The following is a 23,169-nucleotide window of genomic DNA, read 5'->3' on the forward strand; positions in this document are numbered from 1 at the left end:
CACACAATAGTTTATCAATCTATCTTTTCGAACTCTTCAAAATAATTTTATTTTACTTACAAAAACAAAGTGCATTTTCTATCAAAAGTTTCTAGTAGTTTTAATTTTTGGTCAAAATATTATAGCTCAGGAGACGGCAACCGAACGTAATCTGCGATATCATAGCTGATAATTCTGGGAGCGATAAAGCCACCATAACCAGGACTACTTTTATAGTAGAGGCCAATGCCGTACAACGGAACTGGCGGATTTGAAGCAACATCCTGCATATCCAGATATGGAATCGTGGTTTGTGCCGCATCCTTTTCCAGTCCCGTGTTAACAAATTCGATATATTTCTTCTTTTTTGACAATGGCTCTGAACTGTGTGTTGATCGTGTTGGTACATCCAAATTATCGATGTTTAGTTTTTCGGGTACATATTCAAAAGAACTTGAATGATCAGCCACCGAATTTCTTAAAAACTCTTTGTCAATTGATAATAATAATGCTAATTTATATTGATTTAGATCACCCTTTTTAAACCAATACGCGCCATGAGATACTTTGAGACTCAATCTCCCAAAGAAGACATCGAAACTCACGCCAGTTACAACATATGTTCTATATGTATGTGTTATATCACCCAGAGTTATGCGACGGTTTTCAAAACTCATTGCATAGTAGTCGACTCCCTCGGTGACATTGAAATCATCGATTTTGTAGTCATCAACAGGCTTCCACTCAACAGTTGATTCGTTGATCGCACCTCGGGGCAAGAGTTGACCCTGTTGTATTTGCAAATGGATTATGCGATTCTTCTTCACAAACCGCACTCCAGTCACAACTTTGTTATCCCACACATCCGATACAACTGGTCGAAGATTGAAGTATCGATCAGACCGTGGACCCGGTTCATCACATAGGCAGAAGCAGTAGCTGCATTTGTAAAACAATCTCCTCCAGCTCTCTACATTGTTTACGTCACGCCAACATTTCTCGCGCTCTCCAAATCGAGGCCCGTCACTATATTGAATGTAGTCATAGCGACGATTGCTGCTCTCCGGTGATTGACATACAGATAAGTCCGACTCTATGAACCGACAATCGTGAATTCGACCAGAGCACGAAGGTTGTTGAGAACAGAACTTTTGCTCGAAGCATCCCATCTTAGTTGTGTTGGTGTAATCGGGGCAGCTCTGACTGCATGACCCGTCGCTATTGAGATCCACCTCATTCTCCACATATCCTTGAAGCAGTCGAGTTAGCTCTTCGTAGGTAACGCCTTGAACATGGTTTTCTGGATCGCAACGCCATAAAACACGATCAGCTTTTTTCATAGTATTTATGAGGGTGTCGAGAGCTTCTTCGTTGATATTGTTGTAGTTGTTGCGAACCAAATTCGTTTCCGTATTGAAATTGCCTGGGCCAGACACCCGTCGAATCAGCAGTGAGTACTCGATCAGAATGTATGCCTTGAGTTCTGTCAGAGCGATATCCTTATACAGTGAGTAGACAAGTTGTTGAGGTGTCTGGGAACTATGACAAAGTTTTTCCGATGACATCTCATATTTTTGCCGGAGTTGACCTAAAATTTCCTTGCTGATATATCGTTGACCGTAAAGTTTCAAATAGAAATCATTATTTAAGAATTTAAGAGAATTTGGCCGAGTTATTTCTTCAGTGAATGAAATAATGAGAGTGTCATTCTCAGAAATAGCCATTTTCTCAAAATTCGTAAATTCCCCTGAAATCGCTTCCATGTCGTCAACCATGTTGTTTATTTCATCCATTTGTGTATCACCATCGAATAAATTGTCATATAGCGGATGCTTAGAAAGTGTAACGTGATTTTTTTCGATTTGATTAATTTGTGTTGCGATGTTCTTGAAATGTTGAAGCACTTTGATTTGATTTTCGAGTTTTTTCGCATTGTCAAATTCACCAAGATCATTATTTATTTCATTAACATCGGTGCGCACCTTCGCAACTGTTTCATTTGCATTATGAACAAATGCTACAACTCCGTCTGCTTTGTAAAAGGAGTGTGACTGACTTTGTTGACTGAAGAGCACAAATATCAGCAGTAATAGCCACGAAAGTGAGAACTGGATTTGCATTGTACGCAAATAGTTAAATTGTTCTTTTGTTCTCAAATGACCGGCAACAGAACTTTTCGCGATGACAGTAAATTCACGAATGATTCGTATTGAAATGTATGATGAGAATCAAACTTTCATATATATTATATATGCACATAATATACAATGCTCGCCACTTGAATAGATCGACTGTCTAGTAATTTTTATACCCGCTACCCATAGGGCAGAAGGGTATTATAACTTTGTGCCGGCAGGAAATGAATGTAACAGGTAGAACGAGGCATCTCCGACCCAATAAAGTATATATATTCTTGATCAGCGTCAACAGCCGAGACGATCTAGCCATGTCCGTCTGTCCGTCTGTGTGTCTGTCCGTCTGTCCGTATGAAATACTGAATCTCAGAGACTATAAGAGTTAGAGCTATAATTTTTATTCGACAGCATTTGTTATGCTTGCACGCAGATCAAGTTTGTTTCAAATTTTTACCACGCCCACTTCCGCCCCCGGAAATCAAAAAAATCGAATAACAAGCGTGATTTTAAAGCTAGAGTTGCGAATTTGGTATATACAATATACAATAACTACTATAGTAGTTATAATTCCTGATCAGGTAAAAATTGTCGAAGTTATTAAAGAAATACGATTGTATGGGCAAAAACGCCTACTTACTAGGGCTCTTAGTTTCTTTGGCGGACAATCTGGTATATTGTGCCGTCTATGGTATATTTTGAATGCGGTACTATACCGATATACTAAATATACCATTTGGTATATTTTTTTTTAGCATTTTTGCAGTATATTTGGTATATTTTGAGAATAAAACCGCAAAAAATATTGCTTTTATTTAAAATGGGTAGTGGGTATCTCACAGTCGAGTACACTCGACTGTAGCTTTCATTCTTGTTTATTATTGTATATTAATGTAGAAACGTGTATTTTCAAATACATTTAGGTTGGGTTTTCTATAAATTTAAAAAAATTTCTATTCAAGTGGCACGAGCCGTGCGTGTTAACATTAATCAAAAGATTCAAATTAAGTGATAATTATTCGTAGGTAATTTTATATTTGACTGTAATAAACCCTTCGCAACTTGAATTCGATTAAGATTATTCAAAAAGAATTTATCTTTATATAACCATTTATAAATTAGGTTTTTTGGTGATCGAAGAATATTCCGAAGATACTTTTATTGACAATCGCTGTCTCGCTTGCAGTACCAATTAAGTTTAGCTTACTCATTTTATAAACCCGTCTGGGGATTCGTTACTCACTTCTCCATTTCGACAAACGTAATAGACCTCTTTTTCAGTTCTGAATAATAAAGGGTCTTTATACAACCATTTATAAAGTAAGTTTTTTGGTGATCGAAGAGTATTCCGAAGATACTTTTATTGACAATCGCTGTCTCGCTTGCAGTACCAATTAAGTTTAGCTTACTCATTTTATAAACCCGTCTGGGGATTCGTTACTCACTTCTCCATTTCGACAAACGCAATAGACCTCTTTTTCAGTTCTGAAAAATAAAGGGTCTGAAAAATCTTGTTGTCTGTTTAAAAACTTGTTTTTAAAAAAAAATTTAAGAAAGTCAATAATTTTATTATTTTTTTTTTCTAAGAATCATTCATATCAAAAAAACTCGTATGCATAATATTAAACTTTAAACCGTAAAACAAGATTTTTCAATCTAAGCTAATCTTGTTATACTCTTCTTTTCCAAACTTTATCTTAATAATATACATAGATGTCGCTGTTATTTCAGTTATTACTGCTTATTTTCAGGAGTAGCCCATCTTTAACGATATTAGTCTTGACTTAGGAATTTTAAGAGTTGTATTCAATTTTACAAGTACGAAAACTAAAGTCGAGTGTGCTAGAATGTGGTATACCCGCTACCCCCGCATTTTACATAGTATTACACTCAAAATATACTATACAGTTGTTATTATTCTTCGATATTTTTCTTTTTTTGGGAAAGTAATTGCAAAAATTAAAAAAAAAAATTTATTTTTTTAGCTTTCTTACTAATTTTTTTATGATTTCAGAATGTGCATTTATTGATAAATAGGTGTTTATATTTCACACTCAAGAATTAAAAATTCCATATGAGTTTGATTTAGGTAGTGTATATTAGCAACGCCAAGCTGTTAAAAATATCAATGTACGCATTTGAATATAGATAAGTATCAATCAAAACTTAGCAATGCATTAACATTAAATCTGCACTGCGCACAATTATGTACACTAACATTTAATATATGTGATATGTATAATCACGAATATGTAAATAGTAGAAGCAGCACGACGTGTTTTATTTTTCGCTTCCGCCAAGACTTTCCTGACGAACCAATTCGTCCAATAGGTTATGGACCTCGGGACGGCTTGGTAGTGAAGTGCGCAGTTACGAACTGTTATGAAATAAATTATTTCGAGGAATAGTGGCGTGACGCAAATAGCAAAATGAGTGCGATGTATCAAATTGAAAAGATGGAGGACAACAATTATGATGCTTGGAGCATCCAAATGAAGAGTGTGCTGATACATGCAGAGCTATGGGATGTTGTGTCCGAGGATCCACAAAATGGCACATCCGAAGGCGCCAATAGGACGGCAATGGATAAGAAGGCATTGGCCATGATCACGTTGAATGTGAAGACATCACAATTGAGTGCTATCAAAAGTTGTAAAGCGGCACGTGAATCATGGAATAAGCTGAAAAAGATCCATCAGCCAAGTGGACCTGTACGTAAGGTTGCGCTTCACAAAAGGTTGCTCAACTTACGCATGACGGAGGGTCAAAGCATGGCAAGTTTCATAAATGTGTTTTGTGAAATTGTCGATTAACTTGCTGCGGTTGATATACAGTTAAATAATGAGCTACAGGCCATTATATTGCTTTCAAGTCTACCAGAAGAGTTTGACAATTTTGTAGTCGCCATAGAGACGCGCGATATTCTGGCTTTTATTGAAATTCTGTGCATCAAGCTGAAGGAAAAAGGAGAACGAAGAAAAAGTGTAGAGACGCATAGCAACACGGCGCTCGTTTTTTCTGCGACGCAAAACCAAAAGAGCCGGACAGACGCAAAGAAGAAGAAGCATACAAACGTTGTCTCAACGTCAATTGTCAAAAATAGATCGGTGAAGCAAGACGCAAAAGCGAAAGACAAAAACAAGCAGTGCAGCTTGTTAAATGCATTGGATGCAAGCAGTTTTCCCAAATCAAACTGGTGTTTGGACAGTGACTCAACGATAGAGCTGCAAAAACATCGTTGTTTCCCAATATCGATGTTTTCGATGTTTCCCAGATGTGCGTCAAGATAGCTCCGCAACTTTAGCGTCACATAAAAAAATATCGGCTAAAAAAAACTTTTTATTTTCGTCTTTTTACGTGATATTTAAACTAAAATTAAAAAAGTTTAAATGCAAAACAATAGAAAATTAAATTATCTTTATATTAAATCCATGTTCGTCGAATTTCATGCAGTATTTATGCACTAAAATCGTGATTGAAAAATTGGGGTAGCAACATTTTTGCAAATATCTCGGCTTTGACGAGTTGTCGGTCAAATCGGCTTATGACAAGTTATAGAGTATTGTTTTATAAATATACCCTTAAAAATTCATAATTTTAAAACTATTCGTTTTTGAGATATTTCAAGAAAAGTACGATAACCTCAGCTCCAACCCCATACAAAATGAGCACAAAAAATTAATGATGCCGATTAATGACCGTAACTTTTTTTGACTTTCTTGTCGGCCATAGCGCACATTATACTTTCGTAGATACAACTATAAGAAAGATATATAGCAATTTTGGTTGAAATCCAACTATCTGTTTTTTGAGAAAATTGACCTTTTCCTAACCCGCAAAAACAAGTTCATTTCGCAGGTGCATCAAATCACTGGAACCAGCGTGGAACCAGTCAGTGTTAAATAATGCCATTTGGACTTTGGCGGGACTTCAAATACTTGCAGAAAATATTACTATAATTTAAAATTACATTTAAATACTCTATTTATATATATATTACTTTGTTATAATTAATAAATATACGCAATTTTATATTTTTATTTAAATCGTAATTTTGCAGTTTACTTGATCACTGTTAGCGGCAAAACTTTATGTTAACGCTATCATCAAATTATTCTTAATATTTGCAGAACTTATAGGCCATGTCGCGCTATTTCATTCTATTCGAATCAAATAGACAAATATTTTGCTTTTTATTTTATTCAAATCGGTTAAGCCGTTTTCGGGAAAATTCAATTTTTGTGATTATTGCGAAAATTACAAATAAATTTCAATTTGGCATGGCAACGCTTAACATCTGCGAAGCTAGTAAAAAGTTAGCGTCGAATTTTTGTTTTGCAGATTTTTCAACATTTTGACTATGTACAAATTTGGTCAATACTTTAAAAAATAGATAATTAACATATGTATCATTTCCCAATATATACTACATAGCAAATTATCAGAGTTTCCGAGAAAATTCAAAATAACATTTACATTTTTCGATTATACGCCCTCCTAGACTTTGTCTGGGAAGGCGCGCATTGCTATAATATAAACATAAAAAATTCGAATGCTTTGCAATTTGTTTTATTCAAATCGTGATATTCGTTTTCGAGAAAATCGCATTTTAGTAGAATAGTACACATTTTTGAATTTTTGCGCGTTACCTAAAGTAGTCAAAACGTTGCCAAATTTAAAAAATGGCGATCATGCACATACCTATTTATCATATTTAGTACCCATATATATCCCCAACTTATTGGCCATGTCGCGCTATTTCATTCTATTCGAATCAAATAGAGAAATATTTTGCTTTTTGTTTTATTTTAATCGGTTAAGCCGTTTTCGGGAAAATTCAATTCTTGTGATTATTGCCAAACTAATATTACCATGGTGGCAACACGTGTTACGGCCGAAAGTTAGGCCACCATTTATGAACTTGGTGGCAACTCTGGAACATAACTATCTACCCAGCAGAACTGGAGGTGTCGATTGGCCATGGGTAAGTACTTACCTCGCCAATCACTACATGGGTACATTTCATACAAAAACGGAAATTAAAGAACGCATTGCTAGGTGCCACTTTGTAAGTAGTGGTGGTCTGCTAGTATGTGCTTATTTCCCCAGCAACGAACTAGCGCTCAGAACTGCAGGGCAATCATTTTGAATATATATATATATATGTAAATTCAGAAGAGTTGCAGTCATAATATAGCTCTTCAATTATGCTCTAATATACATAGTATGTTCATAGTTTTATAATTATGGTAAATCAAGTTTCTAAGGTTGTGTAAAAAATCTAATCAGACAGAGACAGTACAGTACTAAATTGATATACCACAAAATATAAAAAAATATAGTGAAATTTATATTTGGTATATTGATATGGTACTATACTCAGTATATACTATAGAGTGCAAAACATACCAGATTGTGTCAGCCAAAGCAACTACGACCCTTAGTAAGTGGGCGTTTTTTCCCATGTAAACATGTACATATGTATGTGTTTGTGTAACCTTCGCTTGTGAAATTCTTGATAATAATTAATATCTATTACACAGGAAAAAGTAAGAAACAAATAATAATTCAACGCTATGGATTCATCTATTCCTATAAGCACAAGCCTGAATCTACATCAATTACTAGGCCTTGTACATCAATTACCCACCTATGAAGGCCCACCTGACTATCTTGAGAGATTTATAAGTAGAGTAGAACAGCTACTATTGTTAGCCGGATCAGTGGACAAAGCAACATGCGGACAGTACTTGCTAGGAACTATCCGTGACAAAATTAAAGGCAGAGCAGACGAAGCACTGAGTGTCTGCGATGTACTCCACAGTTGGGATGACATTAAATCAAATCTCAAGCGACTATACTCCAGCATGAAGACAGAAGAAATGCTTGTTAGAGAGTTACATACTCTTCCGGATGGACTCAGTATGGGAAGATTATATTTCACAGCCACGAGAATAAGAAGTGAATTGATGTCACTGGCCAGAGAAGCAGACCAATATGACAGATTCTGCCTAAATACATTCCTAGTTGGATTTAAGGACCCACTTAGGTCAGCTATTAGAAACCAAAGGCCAGAGACGATCGAGAAAGCGTACGAGTACGGGCAGCTTGAACTAAACTGAACCAAACTTTTCTAGAAGTGTTTGAGTAAACATCCTAGAAACCATAACACCGACAAACAATACATTAAGAACACAACCCAAAAATTGTAAAATTCAAAATATCGTCGGAGTTCGTGGCATATACCAACAACACGTCACCGAGCCATCTTTCTCCGTTCCGGCCATTCCCGCCTATGGTTGACTGTATGGCCGTCTCTTCGGACTGGGGGGGGAGGAGTTAACATGCCCCTCTCTCCGGCCACATGGAATAATGCCGATCCGGAAACTCCAAGCCTACTCTATGCAACTCCAAGCCTACTCTATGCAACTCCAAGCCTACTCTATGCAACTCTGACGATAATACACTCATACATAGATTCTGACATACACACATGTTCATGCCTTTTGTAATAAATTGCCACTGACGAAATAGTCAGTCTTATTCTGTTCTCCAAACAGCACAGTGCTTTTATTTGTGAGTATTTCTAACTTATTACATATTATCATTGATTAACCAATGATTTGATTAAGGTTTTACTGGGTTTCCCTTAATCCTAGAAATATTTTGTTTTAATTTGTTTAAAACTATTTCTAGATGAATATGAATCATTATTATTGTTCCCAGAATATACAACTGTCCGAATAAGAATATTATTGTAATACTAATTTTTTTAATTGTTCAAAATATCTTTTGAGGAGGTGTATTGAAATATACCAATTTGGTATTTCTCATTACAAAAGATTCTTGAACAGCCGTGAACTGGTCACACTAAAAGTGTTTCGCTCTCTGCTCTTTAAGCTCTCTTCCCTTTTGTATTTTTGACAGAGAGCAGAACCTACGGAATAATTTTTTAAAGAATAATATAATTTTTAAAGAATAATACATAAATACATGTAAGACTGACTATTATCATCTAAATTATTTTTTTTCAGGGTCATGCACCAGTACCGCAGCAAGCTGAGGCTAGGCGGCCCATATGTAACCCAGCTACTCTAGGCGATACTGGGGCTGCTGAGGGTAAATTAATATATAATTATAAAAATTGTAATCCAAGGAATTAATAATCAATATTTTCAATAAATAGGTGAACCTCGTGGATCGGTGCATGGACGACGATTAATTACCGAAATTGTGCGATCTCGTCCCAGTGGTCTGCTTACTAAAATGGGTACTACAGGCAAACCAATCAAATTACTTCAAATTTCCCAATTGGTCGCTTTATCAGTACCGTGTTGATTTCTCGCCCGATGTTGATAATACATTCCTACGTCAGTCGTTCAGGAGAGAATATAAGCATTAAAATAAGGAGCGTAGGTATTGTTGAGGCAATGGATCCTCAGCAGTTACAAGTTCTTCTTAACTTGATTTTGCGTCGTGCTATGGAAGGCCTGCAACTTCAAATAGTGTCTCGCAATTATTTCGACCCGCAATAAAATGTGTAATTTTTTGATATATTTTTTAATATGGTATGAAATTTTGTAGATTGTATTGGATAGTAAGCATCGAATGGAATTATGGCCGGGGTATATAACTTCAATTCGTCAACATGAATCTGATTTTCTCTTATGCACTGAAATCGCAGTTACTGAAATCAGTTATGGACACTCTTATGGATACTGAGGCCTCTCTTGGTTGGGAATGCCCTGATGCATTCGTCGCACTTGAATCTCTTCCTCCTCCACCTGGGAAGCCATTGCTTCAGCCTCATTGGCGCCGTTGCCGCCCAGCAGCTCGTTCACAACATACTGTTGATTGGCGGAGGCAGCGGCAGCACTGTTGCTGTTATTATTGTTGTGGCTATTGGCATTGTTGTTGAGGCTCAAACGCAAAAGTTCGATGGCCGTGCGCTTTAAAATGTATGCTTGCTTCGCCAATGGCAAACAAGCCATGCAAATTTGCTGTGGCAAACGTGCTGCGGCGCCATCTTGCGGCTCATACGACAAGCCAAAGCAAAAGGTGAGCATCTTTGCCACCGTTGTGCTGCTCTCTGGCCCAATCTCGATCTCACATTTCAGCGATTTGTAGTATTTACATGCCTGGGTGCATACGCGGCAATTTAGCACCACGACCGCTTGGTTGCCGCTCATCTTGAAAAGAACAAGTGAATCAATTAAGTAAGGCGAGTGTTTGTTTTGTTTTAAATTAATTCTTGTTATATTTCTTTACTTACTTACAACTTGTCCGTTCTCTGTCAAAAATACGAAAGGGAAGAGAGCTTAAAGAGCAGAGAGCGAAACACTTTTAGTGTGACCAGTTCACGGCTGTTCAAGAATCTTTTGTAATGAGAAATACCAAATTGGTATATTTCAATACATCTCCTCAAAAGATATTTTGAACAATTAAAAAAAATTGGTATTACAATAATATTCTTATTCGGACAGTTGTATATTCTGGGAACAATAATAATGATTCATATTCATCTAGAAATAGTTTTAAACAAATTAAAACAAAATAGTTCTAGGATTAAGGGAAACCCAGTAAAACCTCAAATCATTGGTTAATCAATGATAATATGTAATATGTTAGAAATACTCACAAATAAAAGCACTGTGCTGTTTGGAGACTATTTCGTCAGTGCACAGTGGTTCCGCCAATATGGGAGTTGCGGCCAAAAATACTTCTAGTTGTTATATTGCTACGAAATTTTGCCCAAAATTCTATAAAAATATTTTGTATATATAGTAAAAAAATTGTCTAGATCGGAATACTATATCCTATAGCTCCCATACAACCTTAGTATGGCTTATATGCCGATAGTGCGCCAAAATACTTCCGGTGGAGTTACAGTGCTAAAATTTGATTATTAGCATCCATTCTGCTTTCTTCTACTAAACTAATTACTTTTCGAGTTTTTTCTGCATTCGTGTCCTCTTCTGTGCACCAAAGATCAAAGATGTACATGCGTAAAAGCTCGTATTTTTAAGAAGCGCCAATAAAAAAAATAAGCGAAAAAAGAATATGTAAAATTGTCCACAAACACAAAAAAAAACATCACAAAGGCAAAGAAGGAGCAGCAGATTGCGTCGCAAATTTGACCTTGAAAACAGTAAGATAGCTTTAGTTTATTAATGAGTATATACACATCGGCAAAAATCTGCAGCTGAATTTAACATTTTTATTACCTGAAAACATTGGCAAATGCACTGATATCACTCATAAAGGGGGAATCGGGGGCAACATACCTAAAAATCTACTTGAACAGAGATAATGACGATCACAATTCACTTAAAATAAGTATTAATTAAAATTAAACAATAACAAATAATAAATAATTCAAATTAATTTCAGTAAAAGAACTTGTTAAAGTAAATATCTTCAACTTTAATACCCTTTTTAAATATTTCAATTTGGTGAATTTTTGCGAACGTCCGACCATTTTGAACTTCACTTTTGTTTTGACGAAAAGCTCACTAAACGCAGTTGCAGCAGCAAAATTGAAGACGTGTTCACATTTTGCATTCTATTTTTAGAATGTCCCGTTAGATTTCCGGAAAAAACTAGCTTGCAATGACAAAATGTGGACAATTTTGAGACAAATTCTTTACATTTTGACTAATTATTTTTAAGTCGATTTTTCGATTTATGGCCTACGGGCGCAACCACTGTGCAATGTGGGAAAGTTGACTTGAGGTCATATAAGTCAACAATTGGAAAGTTAATGTGGTTAGCTCTTACGACCAGACCTGATATTTTGCATTCAGTTGCAAAATTGGCTCAGCGGAATAAGGATCCGCGTGTGGAGCATCTAGCAGGAGTGAAGCATGTGTTGTGATATTTAGCTTCAACGTCAGAGTTTAAGCTACACTAAGGAAACGAAAGGCGTTTAAAAGCTACATATGTCGATTCGGATTTGGGTGATGACCAGAGTGACCGGAAGTCATATACGGGTTATGCACATTTTCTGGCAGGTGGTCCGATATCCTGGAAATCGGTGAAGCTAAGGAGCGTAGCGCTTAGCAGCACAGAAGCTGAGTACATGGCGTTATCAACAGCATGCAAAGAGGCGATTGTTATGTGCAGACTTATAGTCGAAATTGGTTGCGGCGTAGACAGCACCCCAAATATAGTCCACACTGACAATTTAAGTCCGCAACAACTTGCAAGGAATCCTGTGCAGACTTATTAACGAAGAATTTGCCGAAGCAGAAACATTTGCATTTCATAAATTTGTTAAAATTGAAGTAGTATTTGTAAATATGCTTACATTGAGGAAGAGTGTTAAAAATATCAATGCACGCATATGAATATAGATAAGTATCGATAACTAACTTAACAATGCATTAACATTAACATCTGCACTGCACACAATTATGTAAACTAACATTTAATATATGTGATATGTATAGTCACGAATAAATAGTCAAAGCAGCACGACGTGTTTTATTTTACGCTTCCGCCAAGACTTTCCTGACGCACCAATTCGTCCAATAGTCATATATAATTTAGTTATCGCTTTATATGATACAATATAATAAAATCTTAAGTGCTTTGCTATGGTATGCCGTTTTTTAAAAAAATCTTTCATCTTTAAAATTCTGTATATTCGGTCAAACTATTCAAAACTCATAACATATGGTTTACATAATAGTATCTGGAATTTCTCTTTAAAGCTATTTGCGATAATAATATTCACAGTTTTGTAATTATAGCTTATCAGCATACAAATTGACAAGAACACGTATGTTCACTCAAGAAGTTTTCACTTTAATAGGAAGTATAAATCGACCGCCGAGAGCAATTGTAACACAGTCTGAAGTGTGAACTCAGTGAAGACTTTTGACATTATGATTATTCGCATAATCCTTGTAAATTTGGTGATTCCGTTTGTTGTCCTATTATTCAATGGATACTGTTATTTTGAGTGCCCTTCTGATAAAAAGTTTCGTAGGCTTAGTGCAGTGTGTAATGGTACAAAAGAGTGTTCTTTTGGCGAGGATGAGTTACAAGTTAACTGCAAATATCCCATAACGAGCCGTCCTTCAACTTTCTACTGGGCAAACGGAGTGCCTATCGCTAAATCTGAAATGTGCAATCCAAAAATTGATTGTATCGATAAATCTGACGAGTCGCCTGCGATCTGTAAGAAGTATGAAAAACAGCTTGAACTCCGAATTCAAAATTCGACGTGTGAAAAGTACGTAATAATTATATTTAAATTCACATGACAGCAGCGATAGCAACAACAAAAACCATTTTTCTTAAACACTAAAGAATATAATACCTAAACTAAAATGTGCACACAGCTGATTTTCAGAAACATGTATTCAAAAGTGTAAAAAACTAAAGTAAGAACAAGAAAATATTACAAATTTAAGGCATTAAAAGATGTAGAGAAATAAACAGCTCTGAATCACGACTATATATGGTAGTTTAAAAATTTATTAAGTCATCACTTTTGGTTCACAAAAATTATAATTGATCATTGAATATTTTTTCGGCTAAAAAACGGATAATAAAGAAAATAATTATAATAATAATAATAATAAATAAATTTCAATTTAGTTTGGAAGAATCTGTGTTACAAAGAAAATTCAATTTCCATCAATTTCTCTTCATCTGTGAATTTTGTCAGTGCTTTTAAAAACTCTGACGATTTTACAAACACTTTGGTTAAAAGCTACACTAAAACATAAATGTTATTTAAAAAGATCTATTATCTCCATAAAATGTGTTTGATTTGTGATTAAATGAAATTTACATATAATTACTTCACTCTGTTTTTCAATGTCCCCATAAACTCTTAGAGAAAATAATTTTCATTGAGTTGTTAATGATAATCATGTCTAATGCTGAGACTGGCAATTTTGAACAAAAAAGTTATAATCACATTTGCATGAGTAAGAGATAAAAGGAATGTCAAAGAAATATGAGCAATTTTATTTCTGGGCATTCCACCTTTGAATTATCAAATAAAAATCATAAAAATTAATTCGAAAAAATATTTGTTGTTTATTTCTGATTGCTCAATACAATCGCAATTAATTTCGATGCGCGTCTTCAACTTTTGAATGAATAAAACGTAACTGCTTTTATCACAAACTGTCTAATCTAATTGCTCTCCCTTTTAGTCTCCTGTGTTAATTGAGCGAGAGCTCAATTTCCTGTAGACAGTTGACTTTTATTTTTCTCTTTCATTATTTTCGGCTCTTAACATTCTCTTTGATATAAAACGACATTTCAAAATATTTTTAAAATATTGTGCTTTCGTGGCTCTTCAGGAAGGAAGCTCTGAAGATATTTCAAGATAGACCTTAGAGATAGCTTTGGCTGAAAATATGGTATATTTTGTATTCCATTATATACTTTTAATGTTGAACTATATCGAGATACCAAATAAAGCCTTTATGATATTCTTGTATTTTAGAATATTTGTAAAATATGGAATTATTAAATTAAAAATTTCAATTTAATTAAATTAATTTATATTCAATTCTAGTTAAATTTAAAATTAATTTATTTATAGACCTCAGCTGTCATGCCAAGCTTCAACCGAAAACGATTGTATTTCCGCGGATAAAATATGTGATGACAAGTTCGATTGTCCGAATGACCGGGATGAGTCTATAGAGATGTGCATGCAAGAACTTAAGCATCCCTATTTCCAGTGTGGCAATGGAAAGATCATCTATAATAGTAGTCAACTGTGCGACAACAACTACGATGAGTTGGAAACTCATTGTCAATTTAACCATAAATGGAATCCGAAGCCAGCAGTTATATGTGCAGAGCCTGAGGGAAATGGTTTAATATTTACTAGCAACACAACAATGTATGCTAAGATGCAAAATAATTAAACTCATTATTTTGTCTATGCTAGAGGTGTGGTTCAATTCAAGTGCTACGATTCTCAGCAAGAGTTCAAGGGCATAGAGTGGAATGTGTGCATGATTGATGAAAATGGAAATGGAAGATGGTTACATAAATTTCCAAAGTGTGACAGTCAAAATAAGAACCCAAATACTAATGAAGATTTGGGCTGCAGCTTAGATACTTATGATGATGAAGCAAATTTGCGCATTTGGAAATGTTCACACGACGGCACAAATTGCGTAAAGAAGATAAAACCACCTTTAACTGACGCGAATGTTAAGTTCAGCTGTTCGAAGAACTGAATGTTATAAATAATATATTTTTGTCGAGACAAAAAATGGCAACAACAAGCTCCACCCAAACTAAGATGCGGCAGTGTGTACTTTTTAATAGAACTTTCAACACCATCTTACAAAAATAATATTTATCAATTTGTTTTTTATCTTCTATCTAGAAATGTGCAGTACAAGTGAATTGTATTGCCTGGACAATATGAAACCAAAGTGCAAGAATTGGTACGGAGAAAATATAACTTGCAACATGACAACTTTGGAACCAGGAACCACAGTTACTTATGATTGTTTACCATTACAAAGAAACTAATTCGAAGTTTACCTCGGTGTGCCTTAACAACGGAACTTGGGAACATTCTGGTAAAAGAGATAAATATTGCTCTATAAAATGTGGAGTAAACGAGCTGCAAACGTCACTGTCTGTAAATGCCCCAGAAACGGAACCGCACCATTCACCATGGTCAGTTGCTATTTATGACAACAACAATACGTAGCAGTTCCAATACTCCTGTGGTGGTGTCCTAATACGACACAATTTCGTATTGACTGCTGCTCATTGCGTTAGAGATGAAAAAAACAACTTTGGAACTAACCGATTTCGTGTGATGCCAGCCCAAAAAGCCAATGTATCCGTCATTGATAGCCACAATGATTGTCGAAAGGCCAATGAAACCAATAAAGACGAGGCTGATAAACACAGTGAGTGTTGGATAGTTCAGCAGATAATTATTGATCCGTAAGTTCCATTTTGTCAATCATATTCGCAGCTATTGTGATCTCTTTAACATTTTAACAAATATAATCCGGAAGTCGACTTTTGATCTGATTCGGCTCTTTTTCATCTGGAAGCAAACCCATATTTGCCATTTAAAATAGTTTGCATACCAAAAATCCACTTTGATTGGGAGAAAGGTTATACAAATCGCAGTGGCAAAGTTTTTGCGTGGGATACGAAAGAAAGAAAGTTAAATCAAAAGCTAAATTTCGATTTTGTCGAAGGAACACTAAACATAACAGATAATATCGCAAATAGTAACTTTCACATAGATGTAACCTCATATAATGTTAAAACTACACTTTGTAAAGGAGATAGTGGCTGCGGCTTTTTCGATGATTGTCCTAATGGCAATAAAATGTGTTTATTCGGGATAGTTAGTACAGGTCAAAGCATGGATTGTGCATGGGGGTACATCTGAATTTGTGGAGAAAACTATGAATATAATTTCTAATAGATGTCCTAAATAATCCATCAAAATTGATAACCATCACTTATACAGATTTCATAAAAAATGTAACAAATATTTTGGTAACAAAATAAAATTCGTTGCTTTTCCCATAATACTTCGACTTCTTACATTTAGTATTACATTTTGTATTTGTACAAATCTAAACTAAAATCAAATAAATATATACAAATACATACTGGCTGAAAATATATTTGATTTTTAACTCACACTTATTTATCTAGGAGCTGACTAGAAATTAAATTGAAATGCAAAAATGCGCAGATTACTCAATATGCTGGAAAGATTACGAAAAGTGCACGTTAAGCCGAAGTTAGGTTCACAATTGAAATCGGATCACAAGGAACCGATAAACAAGAACTATAAGAAGGATATTAAAATGACAAACGACACAAAACCGTTGGACAATAAGGTAATCTGGCAAAACCTACAGCATGTGCTTCGCGTGTGCGAGGGTCACGAGCAGCCCCCAATAAGAGGACAAGTGCAATTGGATATGGCCTCCGATGTGGATTCCTTGGCCGATGTACTAGATATACAGCGATTTGTAAGCGACGTGTTCGCTGCGATGAATGTGCCACTTGAGGCCGCTAGCGAGATGGCAGACGCATTGATCGCCGCCGATTATATGGGAGAGCGAAGCATGGGAATTCATCGTCTGCCTGCGATTGCCAACGATCTGCTCAATTTGAGAGTCGATCCACGAATGAGGCCGAAAGTGCTTTGTGAGCGCGAGGCGTTGGCCCTGGTGGATGGGCAAAATGCACCAGGACCTGTGGTTGCCAATTTCTGCATGGATTTGGCCATGTCCAAGGCTAGGGAACAGACCATTGGCCTTGTGGTGTCTCGATGCTCCAACAACATTGGCATGGCTTCATGGTACGCATGCCAGGCATTGTCGCAACGTTTGCTCGGCGTCTGCATGTCGAGTGGGCTGCCCGTTTTGGTGGCCAGCGGAGGCAAAGAGCCGCTACTGGGCGCCAATTCGATATCCTGTGCAGCGGCAACAGGCACACAGCAACAGTTCGTCATGAATGTGGGCATGCCGGGCTACACGATTGAACAACTGGAGCTCGATTACTGCAATGGTTACACGCAGCAGTTGCCGCCGCATCTGGCCTTGGATTGCAATGGGCTGGCGACTAGCAATGTGGCAGATGCTTTACAGGCTCAACGCTTGCTTCCATTTGCGCCCGAGTACAAGGGATTTGGTTTGGCCGCCATGGTTGAAACACTTTGCGGAGTGATGACAGGAGCACGATATGCTTCTCAGGTGGTGGGACGTCAGGGTTTGTTTGGGACGGATCAAGATGTGGCGGATCTGGGTCAGGTGTACATTGCCATTGATCCAATGCGCTTTTGCGTATCCTTTGAGGAGCGACTGAGCGATTTCCAGCAGCTGCTGCGAGATGCTTTGCCCTGGGACGCCAATCAGACGCCATTGATTCCTGGTGACAAGGAGAGTCTGCATATGCAGATGGTTGACGATCAGGGTGGCTTGACTTTATCACCCTGCACTCTCTATGTCCTACAGGAGTTGAGCGAGCGCTTCAACATAAAACCTCTTGTGGTTCAAAAGACCGAATAAGATGTTACAATTTATTATAAGCCAAATAATAAATTCAATTGGGAAAATTGTTTATGCCATGCCACGCTACGAAAACAAACTACAGTTTTTCCCTTAAATAATTTAAGGAGACTTTACAAAATTGCAGAACATACAATAATAACAATTTATTTTATGATGCATGAAAATTTGGATGCGATCAGAGAAAAATTGTGGTTTCATATATAGTTTAGTTATTATTGTATGTAAAAAAGTTCACGACTCTAGCTTTTAAATTACGCTTGTTTTCGAATTATGTCAATTTGCAAAGTGCAAAAATTTTATCTCTATCTCTTATATCTCTGAGATCTAGGTGTTTATACAGACGGACCGGCAGACGGATATGGCTTTATCTTCTCGGCTGTTGAAGCTTATCGATAGAATAATTTATATATTTTATAGAATCGGAGATGCGCTCTTCTGACTGTCACATACATTTCCAGCCGACACAATGTTATAATACCCTTTTATCCTATAGGCAGCGGACTCCATCTATTTCGTATAAGAAGTTTGATTGACTCAATTGACTAAAGATCATCAATATCAGCAGCAATGGCAGTGATAGAGAAAACTGAATTGGTTTTTATTCCCTTAGTCAAAAGGGAAAGTCAACTTTACGCGCTGTCAATAAATTCTCAAATGTTTCATATGTATAGATCGAGAAAAAGGAAAGGGGATTATGACTTTAAGTTGTTAAAATGTATGTACAAAATTCATGGAATATAACTTTGTGCTTCCAGGAAATGTATGTAACAGGCAGAAGGAGGCATCTCCGACTCTATAAAGTGTATGATCAACGTTCGTCTGGATGAATCCCCACATCTCAGAAATCAATTTCATTTCAAATTTTTTCTGCCTACGCAAATCTGCAAAAATCAAAAAATAGGCGTAATTTTGTAGATAGGGTCCCGAATTTTGATATAAATAATAATACCATGTTTGTGATTCCTAAAAACTTGGTTGCGATTAAATAAAAAACAAGTAAGAAAGTTACAGTCGAGTGTGCTCGACTGTGAGATACCCGCTACCCATTTTTAATAAAGGCAAAATATTGCGGTATCATTTTCAAAATATACCGAAAATACTAAAAAATACTAAAAATATACCAAATGATATGTTTGGTATATCGATATAGTACACCATTCAAAATATACCATAGACGGCACAATGTACCAGATTGTCGGCCAAAGCAACTCAGACCCATAGTAAGTAGGCGTTTTTGCCCATACAAAAGTATTTCTTTAATAACTTCCACAATTTTTATCTGATCGCAACAAAATTTTCAGGTATCATAACTACTATAGCAGTTATTGTATATACCAAAGTTCGTAACTCTAGCTTTAAAATTACGCTTGTTATTCGATTTTTTGATTTGCGGAGGCGGAAGTGGGCGTGGCAAACATTTGAAACAAACTTGATCTGCGTGCAAACATAACAAATGCTGTCGAAAAAAAAATTATAGCTCTATCTCTTATAGTCTCTGAGATCCAGTGTTTCATACGGACGGACGGACAGACGGACAGACACACAGACGGACAGACGGACATGGCTATATCGTCTCGGCTGTTGACGCTGATCAAGAATATATATACTTTATAGGGTCGGAGATGCCTCCTTCTACCTGTTACATACATTTCCTGCCGGCACAAAGTTATAATACCCTTCTACCCTATGGGTAGCGGGTATAAATATGGGAAGAATAGACACTTACTACGGGTCTTAGAAGCTTTGGCTGAGAATTTGGTATATTTTTTATTCAATGCTTTATTTGTCATTTAGTACTATATTAATATACGATATCTATAATTTGGTATATTTTAGTATTTTTTGCGGTATATTAATTTGGTATATATGTTTGTTTGGTATAGCAATGTTCGTCTATGGTATATTTTTTTAATGTAGCACACTGTTAGTTAAATTTTAATGTTAAGATTCGTAGACTTATTGTAAGTTTTAAAATTAAGAAGAAGATTAAATAAATAAAAGCAAAGTTCTAAAAAAAAAAATATATATATATATATTTATTTTATTGAAGAGGGGCAGCAAGTATCCCACGGTGGAGCACAATCGACTGTAGCATTCTTACTTATTAATATTAAGATTCGGTTAAAAATGTCACAATAAAAATTATTTGAAAACTAAATGAGAGTAAGAGCTGAACTGATACTATTAATTCCGAATTGTAGGCTGAGAAGTCGTCGATATAAACTGTCAATCGCGACCTTTTTACAAATCTTTGATGACATGACATGGGTTCGGTTTGACTAAATATTTGTTACATTTGTAGTTTGTGCACTTTAATCTTTTTGTCAAGTATCACAATAGTGTACAAAAAAATGTAACATGTTATGACTATGACCAAGAAAAAAACAAAATTTAAAAAAATGCGCAGCTCTTAAAATTAAGATTGTTGATAACGTGCCATGGATGTTAATTCAAACTTGACATGAAATGAACCCATCTAGCGAGTACTGAAAATATTAAGCTGATAGTCGAATTGTGCCTGGAGAGTGCACAGTGGTTATTTTTAATACAATAATCATCATAACAAATTTATTACCTCATTCACTATTGAGCTTTACACAGCTCAAATAAGTAAAATAAAACAAAAATCTGGAATGCAGAAAGTTTATTTTACTTAAAAAAAAGGGCATTTTCCATCAAAAGTTTCTAGTAGTTTAAATTTCTGTCAAATATTATAGCTCGGGAGACGGCAACCGAACGTTATCTGCGATATCATAGCTGATAATTCTAGGAGCGATAAAGCCACCATAACCAGGACTACTTTTATAGTAGAGACCAATGCTGGACAACGGAACTGGCGGATTTGAAGCAACTTCCTGCATATCCAGAAATGGAATCGTGGTTTGTGCCGCATCCTTTTCCAGTCCCGTGTTAACAAATTCGATATATTTCTTCTTGTTTGGCAATGGCTCTGAACTGTGTGTTGATCGTGTTGGTACATCCAAATTATCGATGTTTAGTTTTTCGTGCACATAATAAAATTCTTTCAAACGCGAAATCATATGCTTTGTTAAATCTTCTTTGTCCGTTATTAAATTATACAAATTTAGTTCACCCCTTTCAAACCAATACGCGCCATGAGATACTTTGAGACTCAATCTCCCAAAGAAGACACTAAAACTCACGCCGGTTACAACATATGTTCTATATGTATGTGTTATATCACCCAGATTCATGCGTCGGTTTTCATAACTCATTGCATGATAGTCCACTCCCTCGGTGACATTGAAATCATCGATTTTGTAGTCATCAACAGGCTTCCACTCAACAGTTGATTCGTTGATCGCACCTCGGGGCAAGAGTTGACCCTGTTGTATTTGCAAATGGATTATGCGATTCTTCTTCACAAACCGCACGCCAGTCACAACTTTGTTATCCCACACATCCGATATAACTGGTCGAAGATTGAAGTATCGATCAGACCTTGGACCCGGTTCATCACATAGGCAGAAGCAGTAGCTGCATTTGTAAAACAATCTCCTCCAGCTCTCCACATTGTTTACGTCACGCCAACATTTCTCGCGCTCTCCAAATCGAGGCCCGTCACTATATTGAATGTAGTCATAGCGACGATTGCTGCTCTCCGGTGATTGACATACAGATAAGTCTGACTCTATGAACTGACAATCGTGAATTCGACCAGAGCACGAAGGTTGTTGAGAACAGAACTTTTGCTCGAAGCATCCCATCTTAGTTGTGTTGGTGTAATCGGGGCAGCTCTGACTGCATGACCCGTCGCTATTGAGATCCACCTCATTCTCCACATATCCTTGAAGCAGTCGAGTTAGCTCTTCGTAGGTAACGCCTTGAACATGGTTTTCTGGATCGCAACGCCATAAAACACGATCAGCTTTTTTCAACGTATTTATGAGTGTGTCGAGAGCTTCTTCGTTGATATTGTTGTAGTTGTTGCGAACCAAATTCGTTTCCGAATTGAAATTGCCTGGGCCGGACACCCGTCGAATCAGCAGTGAGTACTCGATTAGAATGTATGCCTTGAGTTCTGTCAGAGCGATATCCTTATACAATGAGTAGACAAGTTGTTGAGGTGTCTGGGAACTATGACAAAGTTTTTCCGATGACATCTCATATTTTTGCCGCAGTTGACTTAAAAGTGCCTTGCTGATATATCGCTGACCGTAAAGTTTCAAATAGAAATCATTATTTAAGAATTTAAGAGAATTTGGCCGAGTTATTTCTTCAGTGAATGAAATAATGAGAGTGTCATTCTCAGAAATAGCCATTTTCTCAAAATTCGCAAATTCCTCTGAAATCGCTTCCATGTCGTCAACCATGTTGCCTATTTCATCCATTTGTGTGTCACTACCGAATAAGTAGTCATATAGCGGATGCTTAGAAAGTGTAACGTGATTTTTTTCGATCTGATTAATTTGTGTGGCGATGTTCTTGAAATGTTGAAGCACTTTGATTTGATTTTCGAGTTTTTTCGCATTGTCAAATTCACCAAGATCATTATTTATTTCATTAACATCGGTGCGCACCTTCGCTACTGTTTCATTCGCATTATGAACAAATGCTACAACTCCGTCTACGAGGATATCCATGGGGTGAACTGACTGACTTTGTTGACTGAAGAGCACAAATATCAGCAGCAATAGCCACGAAAGTGAGAACTGGATTTGCATTGTACGCAAATAGTTAAGTTGTTCTTTTGTTCTCAAATGACCGGCAACAGAACTTTTCGCGATGACAGTAAATTCACGAATGATTCGTATTGAAATGTATGATGAGAATGAAACTTTCATATATATTATATTATATTATATATGCATATAATATACAGTGCTCGCCACTTGAATAGATCAACTGTCTATTAATTTTTTTTATTAATTTTTTCACCCAAAATACGATCAAAATCCGCGCATTATATATTCATGTAGAGACGTCGATTTTCAAATATATTTACGGTGGGTTTTCTACAAATTTAAAAAAAGTTATATTCAAGTGGCACGAGCCGT

At 36.2% G+C, this 23,169-nt stretch overlaps 2 protein-coding genes and 1 long non-coding RNA gene across 3 annotated transcripts; 2 read left to right on the forward strand and 1 right to left on the reverse strand.

The window, feature by feature from the left end:
- Positions 1–13: 13 nt before the first annotated feature.
- LOC127566124 (uncharacterized) lies at positions 14–22,903 on the reverse strand. The gene is made up of 2 exons (XM_052007745.1): positions 22,299–22,903; positions 14–1,567 (listed from the first exon to the last, which is right to left on the reverse strand). The coding sequence occupies exons 1-2, from the start codon at positions 22,834–22,836 to the stop codon at positions 120–122; spliced, it is 1,986 nt and encodes a 661-aa protein (XP_051863705.1). The 5' UTR covers positions 22,837–22,903; the 3' UTR covers positions 14–119.
- On the forward strand, positions 8,619–9,646 carry LOC127566128 (uncharacterized). Its single transcript, XR_007955413.1, has 3 exons — positions 8,619–8,687; positions 9,146–9,230; positions 9,298–9,646. It is a non-coding gene; the product is annotated as an uncharacterized LOC127566128 (long non-coding RNA).
- Positions 16,718–18,310, forward strand: LOC127566126 (2,3-diketo-L-gulonate reductase). Its single transcript, XM_052007747.1, has one exon. It carries the CDS (start codon positions 16,817–16,819, stop codon positions 18,146–18,148), a length of 1,332 nt encoding a protein of 443 aa, XP_051863707.1. The 5' UTR covers positions 16,718–16,816; the 3' UTR covers positions 18,149–18,310.
- Positions 22,904–23,169: the final 266 nt, after the last annotated feature.

Source organism: Drosophila albomicans, chromosome 2R (assembly GCF_009650485.2).
Source record: "Drosophila albomicans strain 15112-1751.03 chromosome 2R, ASM965048v2, whole genome shotgun sequence".
Taxonomy (NCBI): domain Eukaryota; kingdom Metazoa; phylum Arthropoda; class Insecta; order Diptera; family Drosophilidae; genus Drosophila; species Drosophila albomicans.

Excerpts from the sequence above, each read along its gene's own strand:
- LOC127566126 (XM_052007747.1), top strand. The coding sequence starts at position 16,817 with ATGCGCAGATTACTCAATATGCTGGAAAGATTACGAAAAGTGCACGTT.
- LOC127566124 (XM_052007745.1), bottom strand. The coding sequence starts at position 22,836 with ATGCAAATCCAGTTCTCACTTTCGTGGCTATTGCTGCTGATATTTGTG. Across the intron at positions 1,568-22,298 it reads TATCAGCAAGGCACTTTTAA|GTCAACTCCGGCAAAAATAT; the intron begins GTCAACTGCGGC and ends AGGAAATTTTAG.